Below are 20,470 nucleotides of genomic sequence, written 5' to 3' on the forward strand. Positions count from 1 at the left end.
GAAAACAAATTGTACCAGTTTCGATAAGATTCCGTTATTTATCTAAGTAGTTATAATTATTAATACATATATAATTAGTCGAACGACTTTGTCACTAATTGACCAATGAAGTGATTGATAAATGAAGTATGGTCAGATTTATATGCGGATTATAAGATCAGTACAATATGACGAGTGATCCTGGTCGGTCAACGAATCCCAAATATAACATTTTTGTATTTCATAATACATAATATGTGACTTCACAGATATTATAACTGCCCTATTTTGTTGTGTTTATAAGATGTTTATCAGACTTCGAGCAGATCATTATTCGAAAATAAAAATTATTCACTTTGATATAAAAAATTTGAAAAAAATATGTATATTTTTTTTTAGATTGACTATAATAAAATTTATTGTTTAATGTCCTTGGTCGATCTTGGACCAGTGATCCATTCTTACTGTATTGTCACAAGTCACACATTTCGCGTTTAGTTTTCATTGTAATAGTGATATTAGTACCCTCGAGGGCATAAAGCTGTTCTCCATAGTGTTACCGGAAGGTATTCCACCGAGCAATTGTGCCAATTAACAAGCCTCCAATGAAATGCGGCTGGCGCTGTTGGCAGATATGCCACAGAAAGCGGGAGTACATGCCAACTTAAAGATATCTGATGCGGGACTGTCGAATATGTCTGGCACAAATTCAACATTTCCGATGCATCTCATTTAAACTTACAAACAACACAGCGAAGTGCCGATTTATGATTTTAAAACTATACGATAAAACCGCTTGCCATTTGCAAATTTAAATTTCAGTGTGCTTTTTCATGATTTCTTTTATCGTATAGTTTCTCTTTTTTGAACCTGTATTTCCAATTTTGAAATTATTTCATTTCCCTGACGATTTTCACTTGTGCAGTCTTCCAATATTCCCGCTACATATTTTGCTGGGCATTTTCTATCAGATCTATTAGATCTGCATAACCAATACGGTCTTTCTCTTCTGAAAGAACCCAGCTGAATATAATTATTACTGAAACATGACAGGTTTCTCCTACGTACACATTTCTATTTTTAAGATGAAAATAACTACGGTTAAATGAATTTGAAAATCAATTTTCTTAAATAATATTATAAAATCATAATATATAGTCAATCCGATTTTTCGACATGACGTAAAATTACTACCAAATCATTATACTTGATAATCGATACAGTTAACAACGTTAGGTGAGTAAATACCAGATAATTATGTTATGAAATATTTGCAAACTGCTTTAATTCACTTATGCCGTTTTCCAAGCACTACTCTAGAACCAAACTGAACTAACTACATTTTTTTCAAAATTAAAATTGTTGGATTAAATGTTATAACTTTGCCTTTTCTATTCCATGAGAATTATATTAGCTTTTAGTGTTTTTAGAAATACCCAGTTTTAAAGAATATTAAGTGAATCTTATTTTTTTTTATTGCATTTACACAATTAGGTACATAACATACATAGCATTCAATTAAATACATAATACACATTTTAACAATACGTGTTACTTTCCTTAAGGGGGGACATGCTCGTCGAAGGTCAAAATTGAGTTTTTATTGTATATTCAAACCATGATCCTGGACACTCCTTAAACGTTGTAGATGATCTATTTATATAATTTTGAAGCCTTATTATCCTTTATAGTTATTTTAAACATTTGATAACTGCATAAAGTATTTTTGTTACATAAAATAGTATTCTTTTAAACCTCTCGCTCTAATGTTTTAGAATATAGTCATATTTCGGTACATAACTGTGCAGTGGTGTTAAGATTTTTTACATTTATTAATTTTTAAACGCATTTATAAAACCATTAGCATAATTTATTACGAGATAATTTTTGTAAAATATTCACGATAAAAAATTATATTGATAATCTCTGTGATCCCAAATTTGACAAGAATTAGGCATTTTATTATTCAAAAAATCGGCAAGATTAACACATTTCAAGATGATTCTAAAGATATTTATTATAAGCTATATTTTTGACCATTCAAGTGTGATAAACATCTTATGAATAATGATTGCTTTATAATAATTATTGACCTAAGAATAAGGTAGTGTTTTTTTGAAATACGCCATTTCTTTTGTCATTCCCTAGTGGTTTAGCTACAACATACGGCCGTAGCCATAAATTGACAAACTATAATTGAAGTAGTGAGCAAAATGATATTGACGCGCGTGTTTGAACATGTACCGTTTAAAAAAAAATAAAAAAAAATTCGGTTAGGTACATGTTCAAACACGCGCGTTAACATAATTTTACTCCCTACTTTAATTATAGTTTGTCATTTTATGGCTACGGCCGTATGTTGTAGCTTAACAACTAGGGAATGACAAAAGAAATGGCGTATTTCAAAAAAACACTACCTTATTCTTAGGTCAATAATTATTATAAAGCAATCATTATTCATAAGATGTTTATCACACTTGAATGGTCAAAAATATAGCTTATAATAAATATCTTTAGAATCATCTTGAAATGTGTTAATCTTGCCGATTTTTTGAATAATAAAATGCCTAATTCTTGTCAAATTTGGGATCACAGAGATTATCAAAATAATTTTTTATCGTAAATATTTTACAAAAATTATCTCGTAATAAATTATACTAATGGTTTTATAAATGCGTTTAAAAATTAATAAATGTAAAAAATCCTAACACCACTGCACAGTTCTGTACCGAAATATGACTATATTCTAAAACATTAGAGCGAGAGGTTTAAAAGAATACTATTTTATGTAACAAAAATACTTCATGCAGTTATCAAATGTTTAAAATAACTATAAAGAATAATAAGGCTTCAAAATTATATAAATAGATTATCTACAACGTTTAAGGAGTGTCCAGGATCATGGTTTGAAAATACAATAAAAACTCAATTTTGACCTTCGACGAGCATGTCCCCCCTTAAGATGGTATTTTCAACTATAGGTTCGACGAAATTTTTGACTCGCTGGCAATCGGAGAGCGAACGTCGAGCTGTGAACACGTCAATTTGTTTCGTGATGGCGACGGGGGTATTAACTCTTAAATCGTGTAAAGATGACTAAAAAACGTTACCCATTTACTTGAAAAAGAAAACATGTCAATGAATATATTATTATTGTTACTAACGGAACAATAAACAGAACATTAAATGGACGCATGTTGGATTTATATGACAAATTATATTTCGTTTCCGCAATCCGCGCATCGCCTAGCCACGATCTTTTTAGACCATGCCTCAACTGAGGTAGGTATAGCCTTAAGTTTGCATATAGTGTTATTATTACCATTCACAAAAATAACACCATAATAATTAATATAATATTTAAATACGACTAGATCATTTGAAATTTGTATTGTATCCGGGTGATCTTTGGCAAATACATCGATGTATAAATTATTATTATTGCAGTAGTGCATCGATCCGTCTAGTCTCAATTTAAGTCTGAATTGCTTACATTACAATAAGTATTTACTTTCCATCTCGTTCTGTTACGAGTCTTTGAGTGCGCATCAATGTTACATACAATATGCGTATTAAAATTAGGTACATACAAATTCATTGCGAAATATTCTCATCATTAAAAATATATATTTAATAGTATGTGTGATTAACTACATTGATTAATACCTCTTACTTTCCAAGCATCAATGTTAAGTGCAATAACAAATTATGTATATATTATGATGAAAATTTATTGCAAAATAATCGAAAAATATTGTATATTTTATACATGTTCATAAATTGATAAAATAAATTACATACGATACGATTAAGATCAGTTTTGCTTATCGAATTTAAATTCTCGTACACTCCATATGGCGACAGTTCACGTATAATAAATAAGTAATGAAAATTACAAGTAGGTAGGTACTAATATTTAAAAAATATATCTATTAGGAAAAGTCTGATATACATATCTATTGCTATATGTTTTATATATATATAATATATGCCTACGTGTTTTACTATTAAGTTTAGTTATCGTTGTTCTTGTTATACCTACTATCTGTTCGCTGCCGGAGATATACCTATAGGCTTCTACAATCGATAGAGAATTAATTGTTTATTTGTCTTTAAATACCTATTATTACATAACCAAGTTAATATATTATAAGCATAGAGGTATTAAATAAAAAGAGGGGCAAGGAATTGACTTTCTCATACAACTGAATGAAGCAAGCCAACAATAGCCGACAACTTACGAGAAATAGCGACGCGATAAATTTTGAGATTTGGTCATTTTAACGTACCTACCCATATAATATAATGTTAACGTGGAAATTTTGCCGCAACTTGATTACCAGCCCGCCTCACCATACTTTTGCACCATACTTTCATATAACCTGCCGCCCCTCGACTATAAGATACAATACTTTTTGTATACATTCATGTTTTTCAATAACCATGTACCAATAGGTAGTGGTCGGTTAAAAACTGTATTTATTTTTTAATGTTTGGTCCTAAGTAACCATTCATACGGTCCCCTACATATGCCAATATTAAATGTATAGTAACATTACATTCGTATTACACACTGTTGTGGACTGGGAAAATTAAATTGTATCCACTTAATTGTTAATATGAACATTCCTCTTTTAGGTATATAATAATTTCACCATGAAATATCAATTCCCACGCCATATTGCATTTGCAACACATAATTATCAATAGCGGATATCTAGTAGATTGTAATAGTTATAAAGACATATTATATAAATAATGTTTACAATGTTGATCACATTACGATGGCGGTCTAAATACCTAATACCAATATATTTATTTAGAGAACATATTTTTACAATAAATAAAGAAAAGATATTTACCTTTTATATTTTTTAAATAAATATAATAGGTAATTTTCTCAAATTTGTCGTAAAAATATTTTATCGAATTAGCCTTCAAATTAACCCGGTTAAACGATTAACAGATAATGGACACAATTTTCTGGTTTACCGGTTACTCTGGTTGATATCTCCAATTGTGCATGTGGCGTAGAATCATAGAAGTTTCATTTATGTGTGTCGTCAGCTCACGATACAATTTCAAAGCATCCATTGGCAGACTTTTAGACGTTTAAGCGATGATAATAATTATCACACTCACACATCGAATCTGATATAAAATGTACAGTAATTTCTATTACAATTTAAGAAAACAATGATTTCTTAATCAGTTCCCGCGCACCGTGAGAAATAGCAAACATTTATATTAATTATTATCTGCATACTTTACTTTGACATCTCGCAGCCGCCATATTATATCAATATTTTGCATAATTCAAAAAAAAAAACGTTCAGATTTGACATTATTTTTCATGTGACCTACGCTTTCATATTTTAATAATTGAATGGAATGCTCATTTTTCTAAGGTGTAGCTCAACTGGTTGACCACTTGTTAGGTTATAACTCAAAAATTGTATTACTTATATACAACACTGTTGATAGTAATTTATTATAGTTAATATTTCTCTAATGCCCCAAACATGGGATCCCTAAAACTAATGCTGATAGATTTTTCATGAACGGATTTTTAGATATAAATGTAAAGATAACTAATGGAGTTTGAACATTTCATTATTTAGTACCTATCAAAAAATAAACTCTCGATTTTCGATATTTCAAAAGAAACAAACATCCCTGTCTGTCAATTATTTAATACCATATTGTTATTGTGTATATTATCACACACGAGCAAAGCCGGGTATCTAATAATAAATATATCTATCAATAATTAGACAAATAAATATCTTACATATTTTTAATAATTAATATGTATGCCGATGTACCGATAGTAATGGCTATTTTGGCAATTAACTGTGTAATAGCGTGAAAGCACGGCATTTTTATTATGAAATAAACGGAAGTCGAGTTTTGAAAATAGAAAATAATATCGTTGGAACTGCTCTGCACAAAAATTTTAGAGTGTACCAAGTCAGTTATATTGTAGGGATGAAGTACCGTGGCGTGCGTAAATTAACCATACCATAGACTTTAGAATCAATTACCCTGATTATCATACTTTCGTTAATGTAATGGTCCTCATTAGCCTTCTGTTGAACCGCTACAAACAACTATCTCAACACCCTCTTACTTACAGCTGTAAAAATAACAAAAAACATTATTTCTCACGTATAACAGAGCTCTGCTACATATTAACAAAACAATAAGTTAATAGGTCAAATTTTTTCACACAAATTCATATAATTATGTTTTATATTAGGATAAAATCATGTATTCCATATTAGTACAGATCGAGTTTTTGGTACCATCTGTTGGATTGATTGATACTGCCCGTTTACATGAAAGGAGCGTTTAACTATTGCGTACATTTTAATTTAAATCGTATAAATATATAATTAAATAGTATGCATGTATTTAATAGTTACCTGCACTGTATTGTGAGTCATAGATTATTAGTTAGGTACTAATGTATTTACCTTTGCAATAATAATTGTCCACAGTTTTCTAACGATAACAAACGTAATAATATGTAGTGATAAATTATCATAATAGTGAAAAGCTGTTGATTATTATGTAAGTATATAAATATTTTAGAATATCTATATTATATTAAATGTTTACGAGACAGTTTTTTTAAAACAGTCTGGGTATGTAAATTAATTATTTTTGTTTCAAAGAACCTCTTCCGTAAATATTTTAAATGTGACTTAGAACGGCTTTATATTTGAGTGACGATATATTCTAACACATAAGTAATTTAATGTCAAAAGACACGTAACCAAAAAATCAAAATGTTGACATTACTGATGAAACTGCTGACAATTTAATTATCATTTCTGTACAAACGTAAACGAATCTATATGCATGTTGGATTACAAAATGATCTTACGCAATTTTTCTTATAATTGGTTTGATTTGTACAATTTCTATAGAATTACATTTTCTCAAAATGTATTAAATTGGTTAGATTACGTAAAATATATTAATAACACATAAATATTTTTTTTAAATAACACATCAATTTTAAGAGTTTTAACTAAATTGATAATATAATATAACACGATAATACGTGTTATTGTGTACCACGTGTATATACTTTACCATCGTGTTTCAGTATCTATGCGAATGCCCCATATTTAAGAATCATAAAAAAATCTGTTAATAGATTATAGGTTAGTATTACTGGAACGGCGCCAAATTAGTGTTATGTATTATTCTAAGCAGATTTTCTTCATTCAAATTATTATAAAATGCAAGGCTGTTTCATACAAAAAGTTTACATTACGTCTAAAGGCAAGTAGGTTTTATCATCAGGGCCAGATTAGGTAGTATTTTAGGAAAAATTCGACGAATAAATTGTACTATTATTAAATTCCAATTATGTATTGATGTTTATGATGTATTGCTATGCTATTGCTAATAAATTATTACATATATTATAATGCAGTCAATAAAACAAACTTAAAACGATTATTTCAATTAATGGTGTTCAACGGTTGATAGCTACTTTGATATATTTGAAGCGAATACGTAGATTAATTTAATCTAGTACAATGCGCATAGATTTTGAATAGGTTGTCAGTATCTTAAATTGTCCTACAAGTCTTATTTTCCTAACAGAGTGGAAGTTTGTATTAACTAATTATTTTTTTACGATAAATGGATGTTAGCCACTTGAAAACCTATCAGGTCCATATTCTGACTTCAAACACAAATTGAAAATCAATACGTATATTTGCCAGACCCAGGATTCGAACCTAGCAATGTCGTTATAATGATAATTCGACGCATAAGCCGCTCTACTATCGTCAGTGAATTAATTAATTTTCAAAATAACGTAAAACAGAAAATAAGCAGGTACTTCAGAAGCTAAATAAGTTAATCACACTGAAATACAAGTTTTTAAGCTCGTCCTGCTCATAATTGTAATACTACTACTACTTCGCCCTGTCACGTCCCAGCATTGATACATTAGGGCAAGCACAAGTTCACGCCACTTCCATCGGTCCATAGCCAACTCTGAGGTTGCTTTTGTAGCACCACTGCAGGATGAAATTATTTTAACAATAATTAATGTTATAGTCTGCTATCTAATAGTTCGTTTTTGTGAAATAGTTTTTCTTTTAACATAACCATTTTTAATAAACCCTTTTTTAAATCAGTGGTCATATCTTAGCCATGGCTACCACAAGGGGAGGAGGGCTGATCACCAGATAAATGAGATAAACACACATCACAAATTTGTACCAATAGTAGAAAAGTGGCTTTCGGCGCTATGTTCGAGAGTAGTATCTGTATGATGCAATTTTTGATTATTGTGCCGACACTCGGCCATAATTCAAGTGGACACCCTTAGTTTTACCTCGAACTCCATTTGGAAAACACTAATAGGTATAGAGTGTCACACTACCTTTAAGCTTAGTGATAGATTGGGGGCCCGTCAACGATCTTATTCTGGGGCCCCGATTCAAGATGTGGGGGCCATGATCTGAACAGTTACATTTGTTTGTAGACCATTGATATTTAACGACAATAATATATTATGGATATTACATTTTACCGATCCGCTCCTATACATTGTTAAATGCGCCTTTTTAAGAAGTATATATACGAACTTAATTTAGGTTACCGACGACTAGATTCTCCATATATGGAGACGATCTCACTCGATACTTGTACAGACGCTAGTTGGTCCATTCCATAGCAGTTTGTTTGCCAATATACGACAGCCTGATTGCAAAATACACTTTTACGCTATTATTCTTGTGATTACTATTATTAAAGACACCTGTTACGTCTGCTACCATTATTCAATACACTACCGAAAAAATGACACGAATAATTACAATATTTCTCAATTAAACATGGTTTCGTCTTGAAAATAGATTTAATAATACTTAATCTTCTTTAAAACCCTTGTTTAGGTAGGTACTATAATCAGTGGCGAATGGTACGCTGTTAAGATTCGACGTAAATAGTGCACATTAAAATTTGTCAGTCATATTTATTTGTTTTCATTGAACTAAGAATACAAATTGCAATTTATGCCGGTTAGTTTTTCAAATTCAATTAATCTCTGCCTAAACCAAATCATAATAATAATTTAGGTATCTATACTTTGGGCGGTTCGAGAAAAATAGTGCACACTTTTTTTATAGTCATAATTGTTTTTGTTGAATTAAGAATACATATTATTACATATGGTGTAGGTTAGTTTTTAAAATTCATCTCTGCCTATTCCAAACCATAATTGATAAAAAGTATTATTCTCTATGTCATAATTTTAGATATTTTATAAATAAACGAATATTTTTTGACTTTTATTGAGCAGGGTTTAATTGAATTTAAAAAAAAAACTAACAAACACAATCTACAGTCTACACATAGTAGTATTAGTTCAATAAAAACAAATATTAGTAACTTACTGTAACTGACAAAGTTTAGTGTGCGCTGTTTATGTCAGAACTTAACAGCCTACCTCCACCCTTCGCCACTGCTACATATTTTTTAGCTAATAAGGTAATATGTACATATATTTTCACACAAAAATATGTACATTATTTAACAATGGAAAGTGTATTTTCGTAATAAATCTACTCCTATATACTAGTACTATATTATTATATTATTCAATTGCCAAAAATACGAGTATATTTCCAACATTTCTAATAGCTCATAACATTTGATTTCATCGAAAAATTCGTAAAAATATTACAATATACTAACTTATTTCTTAATTTAAAATATTAGATTTATCTTGGCAACTGATTAACAGATACCTTCTGCATACTTCTTATTCCAATTCACGTATAAATAGATGCCAACATGATTAATTTCTAGTCTGGAACAGCTAGGAAATTCACAGCGCGAATAATAATGATAATGATAATAATAATGAAGAAAAAGTTTAAAAGAAAAAATAATGCGTGAATAAAATAGAGCTGCAATAAATGCTAGTGATAGATATATTATATAATTTTAATTCAGACCTAATTGTTTATAGTATACTAGTTTTAATGTGTATATATTATGGAAAACTTGCATTTTTAGCAGACGATACTGTTATGCGCGTTGGCTATTTTCATAAAAATCAACAGTTTTTAGTGAAGGAATGTCTAATAAATACTCGAATGTAGGTAGCACTTAGTAAATAATACAAAAATACACATAGCCTATTTATTGCCACAACTTTTGAATTTAATATTTCTTTAATTAAAAGATATATATTAATTGCTTTATAGTATAATATAATGTTAATATTATTTTTTACGATAAACTTATAAAACCGGTGTTTTGCGCTTCAGGCAAATACAAAATCACATTCGACACAATAGAGGTACCTATATGGTATTGTAATATTTGGGAAATTTACTTAATTTGACTTGGATTGTTCAACATATTGTAGTCGTCAATGTGATGGTATATTTTTACAAGAATTGGTTATTGTACATTCATTCAATATATACCGTCAATCTAAATCCGTAGTATGATAGATATAAAACATATACCTATTATCTGTTTAACGGTGACGGGTAATATAAATTGAAAAAATATATAAGTTTTCTATAAATGTATTGTGAGATCAAAAGTGTTATACTGTGGAAATACTGTACTAGCGCATTTTTAACGTATCTCTTACAGTATATTATTATATTTACTTGAGTTTAAGCTTATTTAATCCTGTTATAATACTGTTCGTATATATATATATATCATTTTATGATCAAAAATGTTGAATCTTTGATTATTATCAAAATATTTTATTGTACAAAATAATCAATATTCGGCATGAAATATTCTATAGCACTTTTTATATTATAAATTAATAAAATACGATAAATTACTTGTATGTATTTTTAATATTCACCTACGTATTGTAATTTTGAGACTATGCTTATTTGTATATTATTACATAGCTTAATATTCCTTAATAAAATTAATACACTAAATATATAAAATAAAAAAAAATGATGTTCATCTTTTATAATAATTATATATTTTTAAAAATTTAATCATGTTTATACATAGACTCTTATATACGAAATAATATTATATGTAGTTAAGAGGTACATAATTTATTTAAATCAGTTATTGTCATAATATCGGCGTACATCTTTTAGCACCGCGTAAATTTTCCTGATCACTGTTGTAGATAAAAAAATATGTATTCTAATAGATAATCATAATATAATATTGTAATATATTAACAATAATTTTAGCGAATAGCTAATAACCATGAAAATTGTTGACAAAATTATTAAGTAGGTATCTACTTTGAATTTAGAATTGTGGTATTCTATACATGATTGATAATACCAATGCCGTTCTTGGTATATTTATGAGTGAAATGATCAAATATCATCTCGCAATAATCGCGAAAACATCGGTGTTGAAAAAATCACTAATTAAGTGTCGCTCTAAGTGTGATAACATGAAAAATGAAGCAGTTTCCGCCATTTGTACTGTAGCCGCTGATCACAGGTACGAAGCAAAAAAAATAGAGTTATGAAAATAGTTGGTTGAGTGGTACGGAATGCGGCTCGGACCGTTCCTAAAATGGGACGCTGTAACGCGATCGCATCTCGACAGAAATAGACCACGCGATCGCCCATAGGTACACGCTTACACTAAGCTATACCCCGAAATACTGATACACAGACACTCGCTGTGACCAGCGTGAAAATGAGAGAGAGCGTCGCGACGCCGGAACTGAATCAGCGTCTTGCAATGTCTTGGCGACGAATATTAAAATGCGCATGAAAATTAGAAAGTATTAAAAATCATAGAGCCAAAATATGCGAATACTTAATTGAACGATTTTATTATATGATTTAATGAGTAAATATAGTCTTCGCAGAATATTGCATGTGATGCCACATTAATTATAATTATTTTTATTAATTTAAATGATGCTGAATTTCCATAGTACGTTTGAGAAAATATAATTATCCTAACAGAATATATATATAGTTATTACACATTTAAAACCCAATAAAATAAAATATTCAATTAGTTTATTGTGCAGATATATTTACACTAACCCAAATATACATATTATTATTCTTATATAATATGTAAAATATAATCTTCATAGCAGCGAAATTTCTTAAATTAAGAATATTATTTAACCTTGTTTTTAATAGTAAATAATAGTTTTCTTTAATATATGTGGTATATATTATCTACATCGCATAATTATAATTTATATATATATATACATGTACTTGCTTAAGGAGTCAATAACATTTTAAAAAGCTAATGACGATTAACTTGTTGATGGATATATTATTGAAAAAAAAATCAAATTGCGCATGCGTGATTTTGTCAATTATGCAATTTATTATAGTACATACATATTGTTTTATTCTTTTCAAAAATCACTGTGGCGTGTGTAAATTATAATTCTTGTTTACATAATAATATTTTATTGGCATCCAAAATATCTAAATTTAAAAAAAACTATGATAATGTGGAACGTACGCGTGATTATAAAATAGATTAATAAAACGATTATGCAGCTAACAATTGTTTATAATATATAATATGAAAATTATGGACAAATCCTTTTTCTTCAATGAACCTTTTCCATTCCTCGCAGCTCTTCTCCAGATGGTCTGATCTACTTTGCGCCTTTGATAATCCTTGATCTAGAATGATACAATCCAACAAATCGTTTTTGTACTATCTAGTATTACAATGTTTTAGCATGTTTGCGCGATGTACCAAACAAGATTCAGAGATAACCACATCTCTACATTTGATTTTTCGTTAAGTTTTAATAATGTATATTTTTTTAATTTTATTAAAATACATAACGTCTTCTATCATCTTTATAAACATACTGCTATAACGTCTAGTCGTCGCGACCTGACCCCATTATAATACCTAATGTACGAGTTAATTGGCGCGGTATGCGTTCGCGTGGTTTAGGGGTCCAGCCAAACATAAAAATGCAACCAAAGACGTCGTTTATCGGCATGCAGGCTTATAAAACAATCTGGCACCGAGTGGGATCGGAATACACTTGTTGAGAGCTTTATCCAAGATGTTATAAATTATGTATTAATAATAATCTCATCTGCTTAAATAAGATTTTTAAAAAATCACGGTTCACACATCTCTAGCATAAATAATGTAACAATTTGGTTCGAATTTTGGTCATTGTGCCATGCCATGGAGACGCTCTTACTCATAAGAATCGTAAAAAACCGCTTTCAGGTTTGATTCATCTGTTAACGATATTCGCAATAGTGACACTATTGTCTGAATACCACGTAATAATAATAGGGTAACCAATGATCGGTTTTCATTACGCTACGAAATGTCAAAACGTGTTAACGCGTCAATCCAGTGCTAATTAAAGCGAAAAACCAAACCCTTGTGGTAATTAGATCATTATACCAAATATATTGAATAAAACCTTTTTATACAAATATGAAATAAACATATCACAATAAGGCAAAATAATTCTGAGAATACTTTACTAATTTTCATATGATATGATATAATTATAATATAATTTCATACATTCAAATTGGAAAGTACTCCTATATATTTCGCATAGATAATGGCTCGTGCGTTGAACTTAAACTTGATTTAATGATGTTTACATTATGTAAGCCTTACATAACATAATCAGGGCCGCGCCAAGGGTTGTTGCAGCCCGAGTGCCAACCCAAAATTATGGCCCCCCAAATATATTTTTTACTTTCCATTAAAGCAATTGATTATTATAATGTCCCTTTAAATAATATGTTTATATAATTACAATTTTGCAAAAACATTGTATGTCTATTATAATTGGATACTGAACCGTTATATTGAGACTTCAACAGAATGCTTTTTGTTATATTTTTATAAAACTGTAATGCATATCATTGAAATTTTGAACTCATTTTTGGATTAAGTATTATTAAGTACCTATGTTTAAATAATTTTTGCGTTAAATCTGCGATGTACCGCCCTTTGATAAGTGCCACTATTCAGTTTACGTAATTAAATTGATTATATTATATCTTTAATACTAAATAATAATATAAAATGTATTTTTCTGTGTATTTTGCCGCCCCTTGAATCCTAACTTCATCGCTTAGCGCCTTCCTATAGGTATTCCACTGAAGACTCTCGTTGGAAAATTATTCAAAATGTTTGTAATATAGCTAAGTACCCATTCATTGTAAAACATATCCAGCATTACTTTCTATTACATAATCAAAGATACTGTACTATATTAGAATACTGATGCAGTCCACTGGTTACTAATTATAATTAAACTGCTGATAGACCAAGCTTTCCTACTTGCCAGCAAGCAAAACCTGCACATTAGCAATTAAGTAAGAATAAACGCGTCGATATAGTAAACTCATAATTAATAATAATTGTTATAATGAGATTTTAATTAATAACACCAATAAAACTACTCATGGTACCGTTAAGTATTACTCTGAGGTATGTATCGATTTTGCGATTTTTTTTAGAAATAAATCCCTCGCACACAAGCATCATTTATTGACACTTTTTCTTTCGATATGACAGGCATATTCGTAGCACGTATTATTATCTAGATTCAAAACCTACTATATCTTACGCATACAACGGAAAAAAGTAGATATATCTCACAAATACTAAGAATCGTTGTCATTATAGGAGCTCGTTATTTGTTTTATTTTTTTGAAATTTAAAATTCTATTTAAAACGAAGATTAGACGGCTTTTACTGTCTCCCTAAAAACATATCATTTTGGACGTATGAGGTTTACGTTTATAAGATAGAACGATGGCTGTGTTTAAATTTTTCCGATGCTCGGCGATATTTTCGTTTGAGTTTTTATATTTCGAACGTCTTCAAGAACGCATAAATTCTTAACTGCCAACAAAATAAACAACATAATAATATCCCAGAAAATGGAGATCTATATAAAACAAATAAATACTAATTAAATATAGATTAGAGAAGCTGTTGTTTGTCAATACAAACAATACATAAAAATGTATTTTAGTACCGAGTACCTATAATAATAGAAAAAAAATCCTCAGTTAATATTTTATTTCATCTGACTTGAGTAAAGTTATGGCTTAAGTAACAGGATAATAGAATCAATAATTAAAATTCTAGAAACGAAAGAAAAAAAATAATCAGGAACATATTCTCAATTTTTTAAAATACTTTTTTTGATATTTTATAACTAAGTTTAATAATATAATTTCACTACTTTGGGTTAAAAAGTATACAATACAATAAGTTAAAAATTACTAAACAAATACCCACGGTGGCCGCGCGGCTTAAACGTTGGACTATCACGCCATGGGTCTCTTGTTTGAATCCTGGGTCCGGCAAGTACACATATTGTTTTTCTATTTGTGTGTGAGTCGTATGGACCTAATAGGTTGAGCAAGTGGCTGACATCCATTTCTCGTAAAAAAACAAAAATCTGTTAATACAAACGTCTACTCTGTGGATGCCCATATGATCCTATTAGGATCGGACATGGTCGAGAGAGAAACAAATACCGGTCCGCGGAAAAATTAAGTTTGGGAACGCCGTTGTAATAATAATTGAACAACACAATCGCTTATATAGGTACCTATTTACCTAGTCATAAATGTATACAACGACCATAACTTCTTGGCATCTCAGACAGTACCATTAACTGTAAGGCATAGTGCCAAATATAATATTATATAATTGGAATAAGTACCACTTTTATAACGCGTATTATTTACAAGATATAATTAAATATTTGAAAGTAATGAAAATTGTGTAATTAGTATCTACTAATTTCAAAAAAAGGTCAGTGGGTACCTTTTTCGTCTACTTAAGTAGGCATCTAATAAAAATATTATTTATAATATAAGCTTTGAGAGATGATAATAATATTTACTTAATGCTATTTGGTATACATTCCACGAACGATCAAAATATAATATCAGAGACGTTCTCTTAAATTTAAAATAAAGTAATTATATTTTAACACTTTATAGGTAATACGTTTGATTTTTTAGACTAAGCGAACAAATAATATGAATAGCATGGACATATTACATAGTATCATTTTGTGAATATATTAGTATCATCATATTTTTAGATGATCATAATATTATATTCCCTATAATAACTCATTCACTCATTAACTCATTCACTGCGGACCTGTTAATTACTAATTAATTATACACATTTAAATAACATGATAATTATATCTAATGGACAACGCAATAGTTGCGTTCAACGCACTTAATTGACACAATTTATTTAAATAATAATAGTGTACCTACACACTAAATACATAATTTATGAACAAAATTATCTATTAATATATCTATATAATAATTGAATATGGGTTTCATTTGTTAAACTGAAACAAACACGATGTAGGTATTTTACTATTATCATATTTTATGTTTCTAATATATTTATTTTGTAAAAATAAAGTATTTTATACTAACTATAGGTATCAGGTATTTATATAACATAGTTTGATTGTTTATTCATGTTTTTTTTATTATTTCAGGGTCAATAAACAGTTTCGATGTATGGACAATGGTTACATTAAATAATAAAACTTGTATCTAAAGGCTTACAGATACTGTATTACATTTTTTAAATTAAAATTTATATATTAGACGAGAGATATTTTTAAATGTGGTACATTACTAATAGTCTGTTATTGAGAAATGTTAAATATCTACTCACAAAATGACTAATATTTATTTTTGTGTATTTTCAGTTGAAGGTAACGTTGTTGAACGACTTCCGATGAACGGCAAACCAGGAGACCCGTCGCCACCGATATTTGAGCAGATTTTCAAAAACGCGAGATTCGCGCAAGGTGGAAATGCCAAATTCGAAGGCAAACTTCGTGGAAATCCGAAGCCAGTGGTCTCGTGGACTCGAAAGAAAGCTCCGTTAATGGAATGTAATAAATACAGTATGAGCTATAACGAGCAGACCGGAAACGTGTCACTTTTAATTAAACAAATTGGCCCCGGCGATGAGGGTGAATACACTTGCACAGCTAGAAACCGATACGGCGAAGCCATATGCTCCGTATACATTCAGCCTGAAGGAATGGTGATGCCAACTGGTCCCGCTCCGATGCAGCGGGACTTCAAGGAAACAGTTGAAACCTCTGAGCAGAGAACTGGTGGCACCCAAATGCGATCGACTATTGTTCAAAAAACGGAAAAGATGTCGTATTCGAATGGAAACACCTTTACAACGATAGAAGACTTCAAAGTCGACACATTCGAATACAGGCTCCTCCGCGAGGTGTCTTTCAGGGAATCTCTCACGCGCAGGCAATTCGGTGAGTCTGACATACATTTGATCACCGAGGTCGACAGGTCCTTGGGACCGCCTGCGCCACCAAAAATATCTCAGAAACCCCGAAATTCAAAATTGCAAGAGGGCTCTGATGCCGTTTTCCAAGTTCAATTGTCCGCCAATCCTAGATCGCGTGTGACATGGTTCAAAAATGGTCAACGCATTGTCAACAGCAATAAATATCAAGTTTCAACGACCAATAACCAAACTTCTCTCAAAATTAATAAATCTCACAGCTCAGATACTGGCCATTATACACTTTTGGCAGAAAATCCTAATGGCTGTGTAGTCACATCCGCTTATTTAGCTATTGAATCACCACAAGAACCCTACGCCCAGGAACACAGAGCCGTAGAATATCAGACCGGTGTTGAAGAGCGAGTCGAAGTCAGCGAAAAGGCTTTGGCACCGCAATTCGTGAAGACTTGTCAAGACCGCGATGTTACCGAAGGTAAGATGACAAGGTTTGATTGCCGAATTACCGGTCGTCCGTACCCCGAAGTCAGTTGGTACATAAACGGACAGCTGATCCGTGATGACTTCAACCATAAGATCTTGGTCAACGAATCCGGCAATCATGCCCTCATGATCACCAATGTCGAGAGAAATGACTGTGGCGTAGTCACTTGCATAGCGCGCAATAAGAGCGGAGAAGTTTCCTTCCAGTGCAATCTGAATGTAATTGAGAAAGAGCAGGTGGTCGCACCTAAATTTGTTGAACGGTTCACTACCCTGAACGTGAAAGAGGGGGAACCGGTAGTTTTAAATGCGAGAGCTGTCGGCACACCCACCCCACGAATCACTTGGCAGAAGGACGGCGTACCTATATCATCAAATCCCGAGCTACGAATTTCAACAGACAGTGGAGCCTCGACGTTGGACATCCAGCAAGCCAAGGCGTCGGATGCAGCGTGGTATCAGTGCACAGCGCAAAACGTCGCTGGCTCCACTGCCACCAGGGCTAGACTCTTTGTCGAGACGCCCAAGGGACCGGCACCAACAGAACAAAAACGTCTGCACTTGCCGAGACCCAGCAAAATAATTGAACCTGAGTGAGTTTTTTCTATTTTTTTACTTTTCTTATTCATGTGTTTACTTCTAATATCAAAATCTATGACTACGTTTTAAAACTCTTGCACCTGGCAGTTCACTACATACCTTTAAATCAAAACTATACCAAAATGTAATGTATGTTCACATTCAATCAATATGTAGATAAATTATTCCACGTGATTCTTATTCTTTCGGTTCGGATATAATTTTTCAATATTATTTGAAAAATATTTATGTTATTTTTAGACCTACACCAGGTCCAGAGATCATTTACTTGCGTCACGTTGAGAGGGCGAAGCCTTATGCCCCTCCCGGCGATGAAGATAGAGTTTACCCTCCGCCTCAATTTATTATTCCCCTGCAGAACATGACACAAATTGAGGGTGGGAAAACTCACTTTGAAACTAGAATCGAACCTGTTGGTGATCCCACCATGCAGGTATACTGGTTTAGAAATGGACAATCCCTGGAAGCAAGTATGTATACTTTTGTTGTATCTTATTATTTTGTTTTTAGTTTAAACCATTTGATGTTGCTTAGTCAATAATATTAGTAAATTATCATAAATCTAAATAATGACCAATATTTAAATACTGACAGTAAGCCATTTACGAAATCAGTTAACTCATTATTGACTAAATAATGTTATTCATATTCTAGGTTCCCGTACAACTTCGACGTTTAAATTCGGATATATCGCTTTAGATCTTATTAGTCTTATATTAAATGATTCCGGGGAATACGTATGCCGCGTTACCAGCGCGACAGGCGTAGTTGACACCAAGGCCTATTTACAAGTAACACCGAGGGCTACTATCGAAAAAACTAGTCAACACCCGGATAGTCTTCAATATATCCAACAATTGGAAGACTATACCAAATATCAGTCAACCGAAACTGTAGAGGAACAAGTAACACACCGGCCACAGTTTATAAGGCCACTGCAAGAGATGGGAGAGCTACAAGAAGGGCGCAATGCTCACTTCGAAGCTCAACTCACTCCAGTGAGTGACCCTACGATGAGAGTGGAATGGTACAAGGACGGAAAACCTATCACAGCTAGCTCGAGAATCACGTCAATCTTCAACTTCGGCTACGTCTCCCTTAACATCATGCACCTACGGGCTGAAGATGCTGGTTCGTATACCGTGAGAGCTGTGAACAGGTTAGGAGAAGCGTTAAGTACTTCCTCTCTTCGGGTTATTTTAAGAAGTACTGTGACCAGTGACCTAGGGATTCCAGAACAGCAGCGCTATATCGAAAAAATGGAACAGTTGGAAGCCTATCAGCAGCAACATAACCAAAAGTATGTGCAAGAAGTTCCTGAAAATACTACACTCCCTGAATTCAAAACTCCTATTAAAGATCAGTTGAATATTAGAGAAGGTGGATTTGCTCACTTTGAAGCTAGACTCGAGCCCATCGGAGACTCTACGTTGAGAGTAGAGTGGTTGAAAGACGGGCGTCCCGTTGAGGCCAGTTCTCGTATTACAACGTTCTTCAACTTTGGCTATGTAGCCCTTACAATCAAATATGTGACTATCCACGATGTTGGACGATACACATGCCGAGCTTACAATAGGGTCGGCCAAGCTGTCACTGAATCTATATTGAGCGTAATCACAAAGAAAGACATCATAGTTGATTCACAACATCCGGGAGGATTAGAGAAAATCCAACATTTGGAAGATTCAACCAGAATGTCGAAACAAGTGTCTGAGGATGTTAAAATCATTCAAAAGCCAAGATTCTTGGGAATACTGAAGGGTACAACTAAGATTGTAGAAGGACAACGAGCTCACTTCGAGGCACGAGTAGAGCCACAAAGTGACCTGACAATGACAGTGGAGTGGTACTGTAATGGTAAACTGATTAAGTCTGCCAACAGGATTCAGACTTACCATGATTTTGGTTATGTGGCGCTGGACATCGCGAGCGTTCGCGACGAAGATGCAGGAACATACACTGTTGTTGCCCGCAACGCTGCTGGAGAGGCACAGCTCGGCGCTACTATGGTCGTTCAAAGTAAGTATTTATAATAAATATATATCTAATGATTTCTTTGTTTCTAAATCAGCTACACTATAATATTGGTTTTCCATATCTACATTATATTATA

The 20,470-nt window shown here is 31.7% G+C and overlaps 1 protein-coding gene across 1 annotated transcript in view; it reads left to right on the plus strand.

Moving 5' to 3' along the window:
• Positions 1-20,470, plus strand: part of sls (sallimus) — a 48,328-nt gene that overhangs the window by 20,690 nt on the left and 7,168 nt on the right. Inside the window, exons 2-4 of the mRNA XM_085945555.1 lie at positions 16,703-18,350; positions 18,598-18,827; positions 19,012-20,376. Coding sequence (XP_085801681.1) covers positions 16,703-18,350; positions 18,598-18,827; positions 19,012-20,376 — 3,243 coding nt within the window. The remainder of the gene's footprint in view (positions 1-16,702; positions 18,351-18,597; positions 18,828-19,011; positions 20,377-20,470) is intronic.

The sequence above is a fragment of the Rhyacophila brunnea genome, unplaced genomic scaffold (genome assembly GCF_057557595.1).
Source record: "Rhyacophila brunnea isolate RB1 unplaced genomic scaffold, BYU_Rbru_1.0 scaffold_1, whole genome shotgun sequence".
Taxonomy (NCBI): Eukaryota; Metazoa; Arthropoda; class Insecta; order Trichoptera; family Rhyacophilidae; genus Rhyacophila; species Rhyacophila brunnea.